At 42.5% G+C, this 16,985-nt stretch overlaps 5 protein-coding genes across 8 annotated transcripts; 4 read left to right on the top strand and 1 right to left on the bottom strand.

Moving 5' to 3' along the window:
• Positions 1-264: 264 nt before the first annotated feature.
• LOC120445241 lies at positions 265-948 on the top strand. Its single transcript, XM_039625508.1, has 2 exons — positions 265-560; positions 614-948. The coding sequence occupies exons 1-2, from the start codon at positions 323-325 to the stop codon at positions 832-834; spliced, it is 459 nt and encodes a 152-aa protein (XP_039481442.1). The 5' UTR covers positions 265-322; the 3' UTR covers positions 835-948.
• A 553-nt stretch (positions 949-1,501) lies between these two features.
• Positions 1,502-8,809, top strand: LOC120445579. 3 transcript variants are annotated; one of them, XM_039626068.2, is made up of 4 exons: positions 1,502-1,627; positions 5,021-5,246; positions 5,882-6,049; positions 6,114-8,809. In XM_039626068.2, the coding sequence occupies exons 2-4, from the start codon at positions 5,189-5,191 to the stop codon at positions 6,359-6,361; spliced, it is 474 nt and encodes a 157-aa protein (XP_039482002.1). In that variant the 5' UTR covers positions 1,502-1,627; positions 5,021-5,188; the 3' UTR covers positions 6,362-8,809. The 3 variants fall into 3 exon arrangements, with proteins under 3 accessions (XP_039482002.1, XP_039482003.1, XP_039482004.1); XM_039626069.2 differs by having other exon boundaries at positions 1,529-1,660; XM_039626070.2 differs by lacking the exon at positions 1,502-1,627 and adding an exon at positions 2,151-2,199.
• Positions 8,810-9,130: 321 nt separating this feature from the next.
• Positions 9,131-10,481, bottom strand: LOC120445217 (zingipain-1). Its single transcript, XM_039625472.1, has 2 exons — positions 10,332-10,481; positions 9,131-10,114 (listed from the first exon to the last, which is right to left on the bottom strand). Exons 1-2 carry the CDS (start codon positions 10,431-10,433, stop codon positions 9,188-9,190), a joined length of 1,029 nt encoding a protein of 342 aa, XP_039481406.1. The 5' UTR covers positions 10,434-10,481; the 3' UTR covers positions 9,131-9,187.
• A 2,538-nt stretch (positions 10,482-13,019) lies between these two features.
• LOC120445802 (cathepsin L) lies at positions 13,020-14,670 on the top strand. 2 transcript variants are annotated; one of them, XM_039626414.1, is made up of 2 exons: positions 13,020-13,348; positions 13,825-14,670. In XM_039626414.1, exons 1-2 carry the CDS (start codon positions 13,020-13,022, stop codon positions 14,555-14,557), a joined length of 1,062 nt encoding a protein of 353 aa, XP_039482348.1. In that variant the 3' UTR covers positions 14,558-14,670. The 2 variants fall into 2 exon arrangements, with proteins under 2 accessions (XP_039482348.1, XP_039482349.1); XM_039626415.1 differs by lacking the exon at positions 13,020-13,348 and adding an exon at positions 13,584-13,677.
• A 692-nt stretch (positions 14,671-15,362) lies between these two features.
• Positions 15,363-16,890, top strand: LOC120445783. The gene is made up of 5 exons (XM_039626386.2): positions 15,363-15,617; positions 15,683-15,952; positions 16,012-16,209; positions 16,267-16,545; positions 16,601-16,890. Exons 1-5 carry the CDS (start codon positions 15,393-15,395, stop codon positions 16,805-16,807), a joined length of 1,179 nt encoding a protein of 392 aa, XP_039482320.1. The 5' UTR covers positions 15,363-15,392; the 3' UTR covers positions 16,808-16,890.
• Positions 16,891-16,985: the final 95 nt, after the last annotated feature.

Below are 16,985 nucleotides of genomic sequence, written 5' to 3'. Positions count from 1 at the left end.
CCTGGGGTGCGAGGCTCGAATATTGGGCAGCAGAGACTCAAGCCATTTGTGTTCCCACTGCCACGAGATGCGAACTTGAGTTTATAATTATTAGTTAGATAATTGATTTCCTTTCTTTGTTAAGCCGATCTTTTCTTTCTTAAGGCTACAGGAAAAACCTTAGAGTCATTGGCTATTTATATCGTTATAAAGAACTATAAGCAATTAAACATAAGTGAGAAAGTTGTATTTTACAATGCTATTTATTTTTTTTAAAGATTTAGTTAGGGGTCACACTGGTGGACTGTTTTGGAAATTGTTTTTAATTTCAAAACGAAAAAACATGGCAGAACACACTAATGTACAGGTGAAACTGGAGCAGCAAAACATCAAGGAGCGCCTGAATCTGCACGTGAAGCGGCGCCTGCAGCAGGACGCGGATAATCCCATCGAGAGTCCCGAATTGCTGCCCACTGAGGCGAATGCCAAACGCAGCAAGGCGAAAGATGCTCCAAAACCGAGAAAACCCTACCAAAAGCGCACAGAGAAACCGAAAGCAGAGGCGACTAAGAGCAAGAAAGGTATTTAAGTCCATTTAATCAGAGATTCCCCCCAATACATTGATATTCTTCAGTGGCGCCATTGGGCAGTCCGGCGGGTGAAGTGGAGCCCTTGGATGACCAGGAAACGGAAGGCTTTTCCCCGGAGGCGCCGGATGGCAAATCCGCGAGACGGGATTGCTGCAAAAACGCCGACATTCTAAACGTGGTCCTGAACGCTAAGAAACGCATTTTAATGCAGGATCCCGAGGTGCAGGCCTTCTGGACCGAAATAACCAATTGCATCAAGGGCTGACAACTCAGCTGCGGTCATTAATTTCAGGATTTTGTTCTTAGGTCGTTGTGTAATATTAAGACTCTTGTACATATATATCAATGGGAATGCCAATAAAATAAGTGTTAGTGCGGATATAGTTCAAATTTCGTTGGGCACTTGCAGTTCTACAAGCTGTGAAGGAGTAGTCAATATTATATAATATTTAAGTATAGTTATTCAAAATAGTTGTGTTTTGTGTTTGGGGATCGTTATCTTAGGTTGCAGCATGATTTGCGTTATGACATGAATAGACTTTGTAAATTAATTTGTGTTCGTTTTGATCAATCCGATAAAAATATTGAAAGCAATAATACTCGTTTGAAAGTGCAATTTTAAAATATTTGGTAGAAGCAGTTAAAAGTACCAAACTGAAGTACATTTTTTTTTAAGTACCTTTTAGTTGCTATAGAAATCTAAAACTCAGTCGGTAATTTAAAAAAATTTTTTTTAATATGAGAAGGAGTATTGAAGATAGATTTTTAAAAATATTGAGTATTAACTTATTGCGGAATAAAAAATAGTTGTATGAAACGTGAGAATTGCCAGGGTGTTGAGTGCGCAGTCGCTCTCTCGGGGAATTCTCCCTCCAGAGAGTCTAGAGTCCAGAGAAGCGCTTGGCGGAAATCTCGCCGGCCTGCGGACAGCTGCGGATTTGGCGGAGCGCTCAGAAAGAATTTCACCGTGTTTGGGGTTGCATCTACCGCGTCGCGTGACCGCATCAGAGTCCACAGCAAATCAGGAGGCCCTTGGCAAACGAAATCGAGCATTTCAAGTACGAATTCGAGTGTTTTTTGAGACCGGAAAGGTAGCTGGAACATCTAGAGACCAGTGCCAAGTGGCGAAAAGTGCAAAAGTCGCGATTCTGGGCGAAACGGACTGCAAGCCGTGTTAGATAATCCCGCTTCAGTGGCGCGGTTCGCTATCGATTTAACTTTTTTCGCTTGGTTTTTCTCAAAAGGGCGCTCGCGCCCCCTCTCTTTCGCTCGTTCTCAGGGTGACTGGCTCTCTCTCTTTCGCTCTTTCGCTCATTCCCGCACCCGATCTCCCTTCTTTTTCGCTCTCGGCCGCTTTGACTTTGTGCTTCGTCCTTGCGAGAGAATTTGCACTGGAATCGCACCTAAAACCGCCCACCCCCGGGAACCCTTCGCCCACAACTATCCGCCCGTTTCCACCCACCAACCATTTGCCACCACCCCCCGCACCAGCCATTTTCTCTGAGCCCTTTTTCTCTGGCATCCGCTTTTCTTTTCGCTTTTCATTTGGGGGCCCTTTCATTTCCACTTTGGTGTCATCAGCTTGAAATAGTTCGAGAGCCAGGAAAATTGCGAATGTCTCCGCTCTTACGTAAATAAATGGATTGGAAAAGCAAAGAAAACTGCATCGAAAGGGAAACTTTGCGGAAAACTATTGAAAACACTCACACACTCGTTGGGGTCCTGGGGCATTATATAACCGCCCACCAAGTAAAAGAAAAGTGAAAAGTGACTTTGAAGTGAAGCAGAAACACAGTGCATAAGTGATTACAAAACAAGTTGCAAGCAGAAGAGAAAATGTGCCATTGAAACTGAATAGTTGCGAATATAAGCCAGATAACCTTTAACGGGCTAATTAGCTGCTGGCCAAGTTCATAAGTCAGCAGGCATCCTTGGAACCCTGAATCCCTTAGTCCTCGAGGTCTTCGAAAGGCATTACACAACAAAAGTGCAGACCCAACCCCCTCCCCCCATGAATTTACCTGTGCCACCTGAGTAATTTTCCCATGCCACTTGTTCCGCTCGCGTTGTTGTTTTTTTTTTTTTGTTCATAGCTCGTTCCATTTTTTTAATGGCTAAATCGATATGCCAGATTCGTGCTTCTGCCAATTGTCTGGGCTCTTACATAACAACAAAAAGAACCATCCGAAGGAAAGGCCCACGCTGCCGCAGGATGGGAACTCAAAACATTTCCCACAGGAAATGCCAAAAGACGGAGACGGACGGACAGCGGAAAATAGGAGGAAAAACTATCGAGAGACGTGGGAAGTGGGGAGGTCGGAGGGGGATGGCTGAAAAGTGGGCTAGAACAGCACCTGAACTGGGTCAGTTATTGAATTTTCCGAGGGCGGAGGAGGCAGGGTGTTGCATGTCCTGCGAAATGCAGCCGAACAGCGAATGCTGATGGCTGACTAACATGAAACCAGGCCCACTCCAACCAGCCACCCGCCATAGAACATCATCATATATACACATCCATAAAGATATCAAATATGGCCTGTCGATTGGAACTCTTTCTGTTCCTGGCCCGTCAGTTGCCAGTTGTTAGCTGCCAGTTGTTAGTTGCCAGTTGCCAGTTGCCAGTTGACCAACAACCACAAGCAGCCATTCTGTGGGGATTGAGTGGCCGACATGACAACGGCCCCATGGCTACCATATTGATTGGCTCCTCGTTCGCTCGGCATTCAGACGTCTTGCCTGCACGGCTGTGTATCCTCCGCCGGATGGATACCTGTGTTCGTGTGCCAGAAACCCAAATCTTGCTGCCCAGCACGGGGCGTATGCGTAATATGCCTTACCCCGTACTATGTACATATGTATGTACGTCTGTCTGGCCACTGCGACTGCCGTCCAATATTTTTGGAGTGGGCTCCTCCAGAGCAGTGCTCTAGAATCTAGAATCTATGGCTTCAGTGCATTGCACTTTTCCCGATTACGTGCCAAGGGGCGGGGGGTTGCGGTTTGGGGTTTGGGGCTTGGGGCTTGGGGCTGGGGCCTAAATGGCCAACACAACTGCAGGCAGTCCCGGAAATGGGATGACAATGTAATTACTTGAGTGGCCAGGAAATTGGCTGTTTAAACTCAAAGTGAAGCCACAGCGGGCGTTCAAAAGGGGGTTCAATAGGGGGTCTAAAAGAGGGTCTAAAGGGGCACCTAAAGGGGGCCATTTGGGGTCTATTTAGTATCAATCAATATTTGGAAGTAGTTAAGGTACAGAAAAGTTCAATGAGCCCCTTGAGTGGTTAACAAATTAAAACACTTAAACCGTTCAGTGTGATATACAAGTTTCTTAAACTTAAACTTCTGAAAAGTATATGTATTTATTAATATCAATATTATTTATAAATTGCATACGGCTTCCAGACTAAAAGCTATACGATTAATACCTTAAATACTTTACCTAGTTAGTTGAATATATTTTTAAATGGTTATACTTAGAAGGATTACTTCTCATGGTGCATTCTCATGAGATTTGAGGACAATCCGGTAAGCAAAGCCCAACAAAGCCTTTTCACTCGACAAACGTGTAAGGAAAAGGAACAGGAAAATAGATTGAGCCGACAATCGAAGGAAATGGAAAATGGGGATGGGAAAGCCCAGCGAAACCACTTGGCCACAAATCGCAAACGTGGGCTAAACTATTAAAAGCCCCTGGGAGTGGGGCAGATAATACGAGGGTGGGGTTTTTGGACGGGCGGTACGTATTGGTAGTTTGTTACCTAGCTACCGAGTACCGTTAGCAATTACCCACCATCCGGAAAAAATGTGAAAAACTGGCAGTTCTGGGTGGGAAAATCAATTGGCTGATGGGTGGCAAAGGGGGGTGGGGATGCAGCTGCAGCTGCAAATGTAGCAGCATTCGAGCAATCATTGCAATCCAATTAAATGGACAGTCGATCCAAAGACAAGAAGAAATAAAAACAAAAAACACAAAAAGACATGGGCGAAAATTGGAAAACAACAACAGCGAGCAAGTAGCTCGTCGTTCGAATGCGTTCCACATGGGATCCACTAGCTCACTAATTGGGTCGCTAGAGGGCGCGCGTCATCGGTGAGCGAGAACGAGAGAGAGCGAGTGTTTGTTGTGCAGAAGGGGGTGGTGGTGTGTGAAAGGGGGGGAACACTCTAGTTGCATTGCGCCGTCGCCTTGCCATCCCTTCCCCCCCCCTCAGCGCTTCCTTCCAAAATGCACTTGTCTTCCTCTTTCTTTCCGCTGCGTCCCACTTTCTGTTTTTGCCTCTTTCGCTTTGCCTTTTCTCTTTTCCTTTGGCTTTATTTTCGCCACGGCGATTTTCATTTTCACTTTTCATTGCAGTCGACTTACATATATACAAGAAAATCGGCGAACGTCATCGGGTCATTAGGAAATGCGCACAAATAACAGCTCAACTTACCAAATTCCTTTCGTTTAGGCTAATATGCTGATGTAGCATCGAATCAGTGCGCAAATTGTCCAACGAACGGGAACTCGCCAGAGAAACAAATTGTTGCTCCAGCCGCCGGGCATAGAAAAAGTGGAAACATCACATTAACTGAAAAAGCAAGCAAAACCAATTAAAATCAATTTAAATTCATACGAAATGTCGCCATTCATGGAGAAGACGTTGTTGTTGTTAGGCGTGCTCTGCTGCATACAAGGTAAGCCAAAGCCCATAAGTTTATGCAATGCAAAAAAACATAAAGTCCCACACTCGCACACACACACATGCGTATGTGCAGCCCCACACACACTGATGCAGTTCGAAGCCCTGACATTTGGCTTCATAGGAATCCACTATATGGTGTGCCATAATTGCAAACTTGCATATTTCTATAGGTTTTATAGAATAACACTATATATAAAGTCATTAAATCAACAGATACCCATCATATATGGGCTTCAAGTTTTAAATCCTATTATCATATATTTTCATATTCGAAGCAATTATAAATGTTCGAATGAATCGTTGGCAAATGGCCAATCTGCGATCAAAGCCAATTCCCAAAAGGCTAAATTTAATCGCTTTTAATCCAATTTAAGCCGCTTATACGTACATACATACATACATATGCAAATTCAAGCTGTTAATCATGAACTCCAAGCCAACAATATTATGTCAACTTAGAGATACTTTTATAGGATTATATAGATATGAAGTCTGTGGGTGAAGATACCATCGAAATCTTTTATAAATCTTATAGGTTGACTAGTATATTCAAGTTGAAACAATCTTGTAGATACATTCTATTAGTTGTACTTACTATAACAACCAATTAATAATCTCTATTTGTAGTGACCACTGCCCTGATGTGCTACGACTGCAACAGCGAGTTCGACCCCCGCTGCGGCGATCCCTTCGAGCCGTACTCCATTGGCGAGGTGAACTGCAGCAAACAGGAGCCGCTGGAGCACCTGAAGGACAAGTACAAGCCCACCCTGTGCCGCAAAACCGTGCAAAAGAGTAGGTTCCTCCGAATGGTGACTCCAAAAGTCAAAGAGTCAACTAATGCCAACTTGCTCCATAGTTTACGGGAAGACCCGGATCGTGCGAGGATGCGGATACATCCCAGACGAAAACACCGACAACAAGTGCGTGAGACGCTCGGGAACCCACGACGTGGCCGCCATCTACTGCTCCTGCACCAAGGATCTGTGCAACGGAGCCAACTCGAATGCTGGCCAGTGGATGATGCTGCCCCTCATCCTGGCCGCCGGATCGGCGCTCCTGCTGAACCTGAACTCGAGGCACACAATACGATTCCAGAGCTCGTAAATTGGGCTCGAACTAGCATTTCACTGCGTTCACATGTACTTATCGTTTTCGAGTTTGTTTTCAGTGGTTTTTCGATTCAGTTGTGCAGTTGATGCTCATTTAGTTGCATACTTTACTTTAATATATATCATTTAATGTGTTCGTAAGCGTTAAACTAATAAGAATAATACGGAAATCCACTTACCTTATATGTTCGCATGCATTATATTAAACAGGATAAAATCGAAAATGGTAACACACACTTTTGGGGGCAGTAATAAAAGAACCTTGTTAAGCCTTTGTTCGAAATTAATTTTAAAATACAGAAAAACTGCCAGTAAATGTCTCCGCCTAAAAATTCAACCGTCGACCCTAAAAGAAGTCCTTAGTAAGAAATGAAGATCCTTGATCTACTACATAAGTCGTAACCCGAAATAACTCAAAATCAGCGACGTAGGAACACCTTTTTGCAAAAGATCGAGCGATAAATGGTTTTCTTACTCAATATTTGGGGATTTACTTATCAAAACTCCGTTCTTTTTTGTTGTTACAAATATTTACATTTTCAGTTTATAACTGGGGTGAATCTTTCAAGGCTTGCCCTTCAAGAAACCTGTAAGTGCAAATTTTAAAGATGAACATCTATCTTTGCGAACCATTCTTTGCAGTAAAGAGGATTATTTGATTATTTTGTGTCAGGTATATATTGGGATTTTTTGAACCACATCTGGTGAGGAAATCCACACTTTCATTTTGTTTTTTAAGCTTTTGTTCGGAGAACTAGTCTCAATACTTAGCAATTGATCCGTTTGCGTAGTTCAAGAAAATAAATGGGGAAGGGCATCCTCAAAGGCAAACCCTATATGAAACCGATTAGTGCAAGTTCTAAGGATGAACACCTATCTTTACGGCAAAGAAGTTGCAATAATTTGTATTCATAACCCATTTGAAAGAAAATGATGAGAATAGCATTGAAATTATTAAAATTTATACAGAGTAAATAAATGAAACCAAAGGAGAATCCAATCCATCAAATACTAAATACGAGAAGGTAATAATAAAGTTTGTCCATTATAAGCTTCATGAAAACTAAACCATACTATGCAGCCATGATCCCTAAGAAATACTTTCATCGGATTTCCACGAAATTCTGGCGGAAGTGGAGCTGTTAACATGGCTGATATATAAATCTTCCTAATACTTTAGACGGAAAGTGCATAAACATTTGATTTGTGTCCCCAATACAGTTCTAACACAAACCGAGGTACAGTCAACACAAAGCATTGCAAGATATTAATAAACAGAAACACTAGCCAACATATAAAACCCGTTACAAACACATCATTTTGTGTAGAAAAAAAAAAAAAAATATATATATATATATATATAAATATATATATACATGAAAAATTGCATAAATTATATAACATTATATTTATTTAGTTAAATATTATTAAGAATTATATGGAAAGATAATAAGATAAATACAGAGAGAAGCGAGAGCATATGTAGATAAACCTAACTAATTTTAATTTAACAAATAATAACAAACACTAGCCGTTGTATCGTAATAGTGGAAAAATAAGAGAATAATTAAAAGGCGATGAAAAGGAAGGAAATTTAAAATCAATACCCCATTAACTAGTCGCAGTACTTAAGGTTCCACAACTAAACCTATGTATTATGATGGATAATTTCGATTTTGTTCTTCATCTGAAGCGATTTTCCAAGGAAGTCCCCAAAACTATTGCAACTCAAGCACATCCAAAACAAAAAACCTAAAAAAAAACGAAAACAAAATGAAACACAAGATCACGCAAACTTTATAAACTGCAAAATTATTGAAATAATAAAGAGTCGTTAAATCACCTTTCAGCGTGAATCATATCATTGAGCTTTGCTACACAAGAAGACGGGAAGACATTCTAAACCGAAAGTAAAAACTGAAAACTAAAAACTAAAAACTAAACTAAAACAAAATGCAAACACAACGTACATACATACATATATTTCAAATTATTTAATGCAATTGAAATATGATAATGAGAAGTATTTATAATAAAACGTTTCCAAACAAGTTACTGAAACTTAAAAAATTTATGAACTAAGAGTAAGAAATCTACAGAAAGAACACACACCAAAAAAACAAGCTTTTGTCTGCGCTGGCTGAGTCGAATATTCTATAACCATAAATATAATACCTAAATATTATATATATCTATATAATTTCTTTTCGTTTTTATATCACAGCAACACGGATAGCAACAAAATGGGAAACTTATTTATTATGCAAGAGAAACATAACAGAAAGAACACTGCAAAGATAATAGTATAAAATCCATAAGCAGATAAAAGATGCGAAAAAACAAGAAAAATGAAAAGAAAATAAAGTGAACTTGTTAATTTTTAGCATTTAAGTCTGTAAAGCTCCGCTTGTAGATGAAAAATCAATAAATAAACTAAATAAAATGGTAAATTCAATAAATGGAGACAAAAAAGCTGTAAGCTTTCACAACAAAACCAAACGAAACTTTTTCGTATGAGACGGGGCATTTTGTTCTAGATTACTTTCTACACATGTACAGTCAAAATCTCCATGGATCACAATAGTTTCATTTGAGATACATCCAAATCTGTTTCCTTTTGGATTCAATTCTTCTTGGGCAGGTAGTTGATGGTTGGTTCTTTAAAGTTCCTTTTAAACTATGAGCTATCATATTAGTAACTAGCATTAAGTTTCTTTCAAAGTTACAGCACCAACGGAGTCCGAAAGGAAAACAATATATCAGAGTTTGTACATAACACTTAAGTTTATTAGATGGAAATACGGTTGGAAGGGAATCCCTTTTAGGCAAGTGCACTGGGAAAGACGGCATTCTTGGCAATGGGCTGGTTGGACCTGCGCACGATCCGTATGTAGCCCTGCTCGCCCCACGTCTCCCCGAAGGAGTTCAGGCAGCGCCAGTAGTCCAGGTTGGAGTCCACGTCGTGGTCGTAGCCCACGACCACCAGGAACTGCGAGCTCTTCGGGTTGGTCAGGGCACGTGCCTCCTGCACATAGACGCCACTGGAGTACTGCATGAATCCAAAGGTCGCCGGATTGTACTCCACAATGACGGGGAATCCATTCGACACGTAACGCATTACGGCGGCATCGTCGTTGTCGGCCACCGTGGAATAGCTGGCCAACTTCACGCCCACCGACACGGAGGACGGGGGCTGGCACATACCAGGCGTTTTCAGGGTATTGTTATTCGGGTAGTCCACCTCCGGATACAGATACGCATCCGTCAGCTGGGTGAGATAGTTGAGGGCAGCCAGGGGCGTCTGGGTGCTGCATCCGGTGCCCATGCCCGCGCAGTCCAGCAGCTGCTGGGCGGACAACGACGAGGGCAGCGGATTGGCCGTCTGCACAGCGTTCATGATCTCCACGGCCTTGGCGGTGGCGTAGGCCCAACTGCTGCTGCAGTTCACGCCCTGATCCTCCACAGCTACGGTGAGTCCAAAGTCCGTGATGATGTCAAAGGTGGCGGCCGCCGCCTGGCTGGTGGGCGGATCACTGGCCGCCGAGGTCACCGTGCTGACGGCCTTGGGCAGCAGGGCTGCGAACTGGATCAGCCGGATGTCCGAGAACTGATTGACCGCCTCGCGGAAGCTGGTGCGATTCCTATCCGCCTGGGCATTGTGCTGGGCCACCTGGTTGCGGTTGTAGATGAAGTAGTAGTTGGCGAAGTTGCGGGCCGAGGTCGAGGCATATGTCTTGTTGAAGTCATCCTATAAACAGAAAGAGTAGAATTTCATGACTAAGACATCACTACTTACTTAAAATACATGATGTACTGTAATGAAGTTTACCACATATACAATCCAATAAGATAAAAGATGTGAAACACCAAGTACAATGAACGAGTATGACCTAGTACGATATTGGCACGAGGGTGATAAGTTTTTAAATCCTATACGGACACCGTTTAAGCAGCGGCCTACATACCTCGTAAGTTTGAAAGTCCACTAGATCCTGGCCATGATTAAAGGCCCATCCACTCTGGGTGGTTAGTATAAGACAGCAAAGTAGCAACTTAAAGATGAACATGACGAAAACCGAAATCCGCACCAACTAATGCCGCAAGAACGATGGAACGATCTTTTATAGGCACCGGCAACTCTCCTTCTGATTGCAAACGCAAATAGAAGCTTACCATAGCGACTTACTTTCGCAAGAAAAGTGCAAATAGATTTCTACGAGGCCTTGAATTCGCACTTGGCCTACAGCACTCCAGCGTAGTGGTATTACTCGTAGTATCCATGTTCCGGGTGGGTCTTCTCGATAAGCCCCTGTTAGATGGAAAAGTCGGGGTGCGCTTTGTTTGCCCAATAAACTTGTCAAATGCCCCGTTTCGTATCGCTGCGATTCGCTGGGTTCTCGTATCTCTGTTAATTCGAAATCCCCACTGGCCCAGTTCAGAACTATCCAAGCCCATGCCCATGGAGTATCGTGAAGGCCTCTCTAATGCCAACTTATCGTCTAGTTATGATGTTTTGTCTTCTGCGCAGCCATGACTAATCACAGTCATACTTTGTGGCGTCCATAAAAGTTGCAACACCGTTGATAGATATATAGCTACGTAGATAGATAGATAGATAGGTAGATAGGCCCGTTTGAAGAGTTGGCCAAATCGCTGTAAACCAAGTGCTAAATGAGTCGTTTGGCAATTGACATCTCGGCAGTCTGGCACATGTACATTCGAAGTAGTAATGCGGCATCATCCTGAAGCTCTGCAAATAGGTAAACCCATTTGGGATACTGGCAGTCAATGAACTTTTAAGCAAACTCACCAACATATTCGATCGGAAATCTGTTAATTGAAATGCAAATAATGGGTCTCCAATTCATAACTAATCTTTATGGTTTCATTTCAATTTATAGTCATTTAAAGTCAGTCACGGTTTCACTCATACTTAAACTTAAACTTAGCTTGTCAGAAAAACTACATTCAAATTGGTAACTTCTGCAACTAATTGTGGGATGCGTGAAACCAGTGGAATCCATCCCATTATTTATGAACTATTTAAAACTATTATGCGTGAAACCAGTGGAATCCATCCCATTATTTATGAACTATTTAAAAACATGTTTGACCATTTTCTCTTTCGTTTCAAATGACTTAATATGTAATTGGGCAATAGGCAATTACTATGCAGGCATAAAATAAATGAGACACCTATAGACCCATAAACCAGATGGCCAGTCGAAATGAAGATGAATATGCTATTCGCTTTTCAAAAAGATTCAAATTGGTGGCCCATCCAGTTTTGGCCATCCAACCAACTCCAGGCCCTATAAAACCGAGGTGTGCGGGTCGAGCGCCGCTTACAATCTCGCCGGTCTTCGAGTCTTCAAGTCAGCATCTTCGAATAGATTTGTGAACGCGGAAGGTGTTCGAACATTTCTCCCAGATACCCATAAAAGGTGATTAAGTCGAGGTGATTATCAACATATTGGGAAGTGCGTGTGTGTTTTCGATTCATAAAGCATCGCTGAAGACATGAGAACTGCAATTGCAATTAAAGCGTACATTCGAGTTGGAATTTGCGTACAAAAAGGGGAATCCATCGCCTTTCACCAGGCACAGCATGCGATCAGTATTTATGGCATCGAAAGTGAAATTTAGCCTAAATCTAGATTTGATTTTGATTTATTTGGGCCCTCGGTGAAGCCAGTTTGGGCTGGGGAAATAAAAGGAGAGACGAGGCAGCCAAATCATTCATATGTCGAAATTCATCCGAATCGAATGCTTGCACTAATGTAATTATGCTAAGCATATGCAAATCAGCTTATTCAACCAGTAATTATTCACGTGTCATCGGTGGTCGAATTCGCAAACCAGACCGGAAAAACGAACATCGAATGCTCTGCAGGTTTGAAAAGTCAATTAAACTTGGCTAGATCGAATAAAGTTGAGAAACTGAGACACGACCAAATACAGAGGATGATTAATTACCTATTAACGCGATTGCTGACAGAAGCAAATAATCAGCGGGATAGAAAAAACTATAATAATAATTTTTTATTTGTTTAATCGTTCATTATGTGGTTGATCAGCTTAGAAACCATGTTGATTTCTGCATAGGCGATCATTAAATGGTTTCAAAAACATGTTGCTTAAACCAAAAATTAACGACTGTGTTAATTTTATGTTGGTTTTTCCCAGAAATTGCATTTAGTTAAGTAACGCAAAAAGATGATGTGATAGGTTCATGCATAATTTCTGACCACAGCATTCATAAATACAAATTAAGGGTGCATGAGGACACTCCACTGAATATTTACCAAAAACCATAAACTGGATGAATTTAATGAATGAATTTTAAAATCGAGTCAACGAATGGATTTTAGTGTTCCACACGTGTGGCCTGTTTCCAAATGGTGTGAAATTTATGAATATGTCCATGTAATAATAGATTCCTCCCATGAGTTGCAGAGCCATAAGAGACGCCACGATCTGCAGGGCAGGTTGCCTCGATTGGAGGTGAATGGACGGGCCAAGTTGGTCAGCGATTAACGTTGACAGATGTGGCAAGGAAAGGGGTTGCGGGATGGGCATGGTGTAACTATGTGTTGGCCAAGTGGTTACCTAACGCTTTCCACTCTCTCTCTTTCTGCTGTCCACCGTTCCAGATGCGGATGTGCTCACCGATGTGGCTGCAGATGGCGCTGGGACTGGCCCTTCTGGGTGCTGTGTCATTGCAGCAACTGCAGTCGTTCCCCAAGCTCTGCGATGTGCAAAACTTCGACGACTTCCTCCGGCAGACGGGCAAGGTGTACTCGGATGAGGAGCGGGTCTATCGCGAGAGTATCTTCGCGGCAAAGATGTCGCTCATCACGCTGAGCAACAAGAACGCCGACAACGGCGTGGCTGGATTCCGGCTGGGCGTGAACCCGCTGGCTGACATGACCAAGAAGGAGATAGCCACCTTGCTGGGCTCTAAGGTCTCCGAATTCGGCGAGTAAGTAGCACCTTCTGATCTGGCAGATCTAGAATTCAGGGGCACTCTTATTTGATCATCAACGAATTATCACACAGCTTATAGCTTTCAAACGGGTTTAGGAACTGTCGTCACATGATTTGTAACATTGCGTAGGTGCCGATCGTTTTGGCCGGTTATGCAATTAAGAGTAAAGAATTATGAGTAAGAATTCCGACCATTGGTTCCCAAAACTATGAACCAAATGGGTGGAAACAAACAAAAACCCTTCCATATAACGTTAATTTATTACGAACTATACGATGAGGCACCATAACAAAAGTTTCATTTTTCGGTTGTTTATCATAGGTGTATGTATTTATTTACTATCAAACTGAGAACCGTATCACACACAATTCTTTATGATAATTGGACAAGTTCTGATTTTACTAATCTGATTTAATCTTTAGAAAAAAGAATTACTAAAATGTATGTACATATTAACTTGTAACTTGCAGGAGATACACGAATGGCCATGTCAACTTTGTGACTCCGGCGAGGAATCCGGCGAGTGCCAATCTGCCGGAGATGTTCGATTGGCGCGAGAAGGGGGGAGTGACGCCGCCCGGATACCAGGGTGTGGGATGCGGTGCCTGCTGGTCGTTCGCCACCACGGGAGCCCTCGAGGGTCATCTATTCCGGCGGACTGGAGTGTTGGCCTCGCTGTCGCAGCAGAATCTGGTGGACTGTGCCGATGACTACGGAAACATGGGATGCGATGGTGGCTTCCAGGAGTACGGTTTCGAGTATATTCGCGATCACGGCGTAACGCTGGCCAACAAGTATCCGTACACGCAGGCGGAGATGCAGTGCCGCCAGAACGAAACCGCCGGCCGCCCACCGCGTGAGAGTCTGGTGAAGATTCGCGACTATGCCACCATTACGCCGGGTGATGAGGAGAAGATGAAGGAGGTAATCGCCACGCTGGGTCCACTGGCCTGCTCCATGAACGCGGACACCATCTCCTTTGAGCAGTACAGCGGTGGAATCTACGAGGACGAGGAGTGCAACCAGGGCGAGCTGAACCACTCGGTCACCGTGGTGGGCTATGGAACGGAGAACGGACGCGACTACTGGATCATCAAGAACTCCTACTCCCAGAATTGGGGCGAGGGCGGCTTTATGCGCCTTCCCCGCAATGCAGGTGGATTCTGCGGCATCGCCAGCGAGTGCAGCTACCCCATTCTGTAGGCTCCAACTACGCCGGGCAGTTAGATATATAGTATAGTCAATTACAAACCACGAATTTATAACTTTGTTACTGTAGTCGTAAGCTTTGTGCTCACCCCACAACGATTCCATGAGTCAGGCGGTAAATAAATGAAACAAGTGCCTTATGGGTTTGCGTTGAGTTTTTGGAAAATTACAGGAAAATAATACTTAATTTTCGGAAAAAGTTTTGTTTTGCGAAAGATGTTCTTCATGAAGAACTGCTCTGCGTGGGAAAAAGCTGGTGAAACTAATAAATTTCAATTTGGCAAAGTGGATAGCACTTGAACAATGCACACATAATCGTACAGGCTTTTGTAATCAATGAAAGATCTACAAAAAACAAGAGAGCGCTAAAGCGGGTGCCACGACTATTGTATACCCGTTACTCAGATAAATCAGCAAGCAGTGTATCGTCAGTGTACGCCAATACCCGGTGATATGTTATTGACAATGATTTGAATTAAATACTTTTCAACGCATCTAGTATGCCCGTCGACTAATGGGTATAAAAACGAAAACAGGGCTTACATTTTAAATTAATTTAGTTCAATACTGATGAGAAAAAACATAAGCCAATTATAGCAGTTTTTTCAGTGGGTGGACAAGGTCACGTACATGCAGTTACTCTTTAGAAAGATCAAATTTTAAGAGAAAAGAGAGCCAGGCAAAATTATCGGTGCTCGTTGGAGGCTTTTATTTATGTTTCTCTCCGAATGCAGCTGAGTTTTGAGTACTTGCAGTTATGTATGTATGTGTTCCCCATATAATTTGCAGTTCTCGCATGCCGGAGCGCAGTACGAGAAGAGATTTCAAGATGAGCTCAGCTCTTATGCTAGCTGTCGTCCCACTGATCCTGCATTTGATGGGCGTGGCTGTGGGCGCACCAGCGAGCACATCACCTGCAAAACCGAAACTCAATTCAGAGATTGAGGTGACTACTAAGGAAAGCCCCACTGACTCATCGACAATCACAAGTGAACCCACCTCGGGCTTATCTGCGTTCGAGAAGGAATGCCAGTTTGCTTGGAAAAAGTTCTTGGTAAGCTCTTTAATCATATGATTCCAGGAATAGATTGATGAAGGAATTTATTTGCATACTCTGAGGTCGACTTTGATGTGCACTACGATAATAACTCCGAACTGCAAATGCGACGAAAAGTATTCTGCGGGAATTGGCAAAAAGTTAGCGATCACAATTTAAAATACGATTTGGGAGTAGTCAGCTTTAGAAAGGGTATCAACCAGTTCAGCGATCTAACCTTTGAAGAGTGGAAAGAGAAACAAACTCCCAGACTCAAGCCAGAAATCACGGGAGAATTATCAATGGAGGAGAGCGACAAACTGAATGGCCAAGCTGCATGGGAAAAGCTTTTGGTAAGATCAGCCAAGTTGTTCAAGCCAACTTTAATTAATTATGCATGTATGAATTACAGATTGACTTTGGAGAGAATGTGAAGTATGAAAAATGGGCGGAGCCCCTCAAGAAGGATATAAAACAGTTGACGGACCTTTACCTTGAGGATCGACCTAGTCCCGCTACCGAGATTTTTAAGAAAGAGACCACTATGTCCACCATGTCCAAGATAGCTGAAGATGATATCAAATGCCAAGCAGCCTGGGAGAAGTTTTTGGTAAGATATGGTGGGAATTTGAAGAATTTGGGTTAAAGTTGAAGTTTTCAATTGCAGATTGACTTTAAGCCGAAATATCAAGATGATAATCAAGCCAAAAAACGTCGAAACATTTTTTGCGACAACTGGAATTCGATACAAATGCACAATGTTCAATACGATTTGGGAAATATTTCCTTTAAGAAGGGCATAAATCAGTGGAGTGATCTTACCGTAGAAGAGTGGAAAAACAAACAAAGACCTGCATTTAATCCAGAGTTTTCTGAGGTTGAAACCACTACAAAAATATCTAAGGATGTGAAGGGGCAATGTCAGGCTGCATGGAAAAAGTTTCTGGTAATATCTGGCTTCCACTTAAAATAGTTAATCAATTAATACATTTAACTTACAGGTTGACTTTAAGGTAAAATACCAAGATGACGCAGAAACCGAAAAACGCCGGAATATTTTTTGTGACAACTGGAAGGCGATTCAGGAACACAATGTGCAGTTCGACTTGGGAGTCGAATCTTTCAAGAAGGGCATAAATCAGTGGAGTGATCTTACTGTAGAGGAGTGGAAAAACAAACAACGACCTAATTTAGCTCCAGAACATTGAAGAGAAGAAGCGACTACAAAAATGAGCAAGCAGAAAAAATTGAAAAAAATTGTTCTATAAAAAGTAAATGGTTAGAAATTGTACGGGGAGTATTCGATTTTGATTTGATTAAATCCAATAATTATAAAATAATCGGATGGAAGATACCAGCACAGACACAATAGTTTATTACTTACCT

Source organism: Drosophila santomea, chromosome 2R (genome assembly GCF_016746245.2).
Source record: "Drosophila santomea strain STO CAGO 1482 chromosome 2R, Prin_Dsan_1.1, whole genome shotgun sequence".
NCBI lineage: Eukaryota > Metazoa > Arthropoda > Insecta > Diptera > Drosophilidae > Drosophila > Drosophila santomea.
This window is presented reverse-complemented; position numbering and strand designations above follow the sequence as displayed.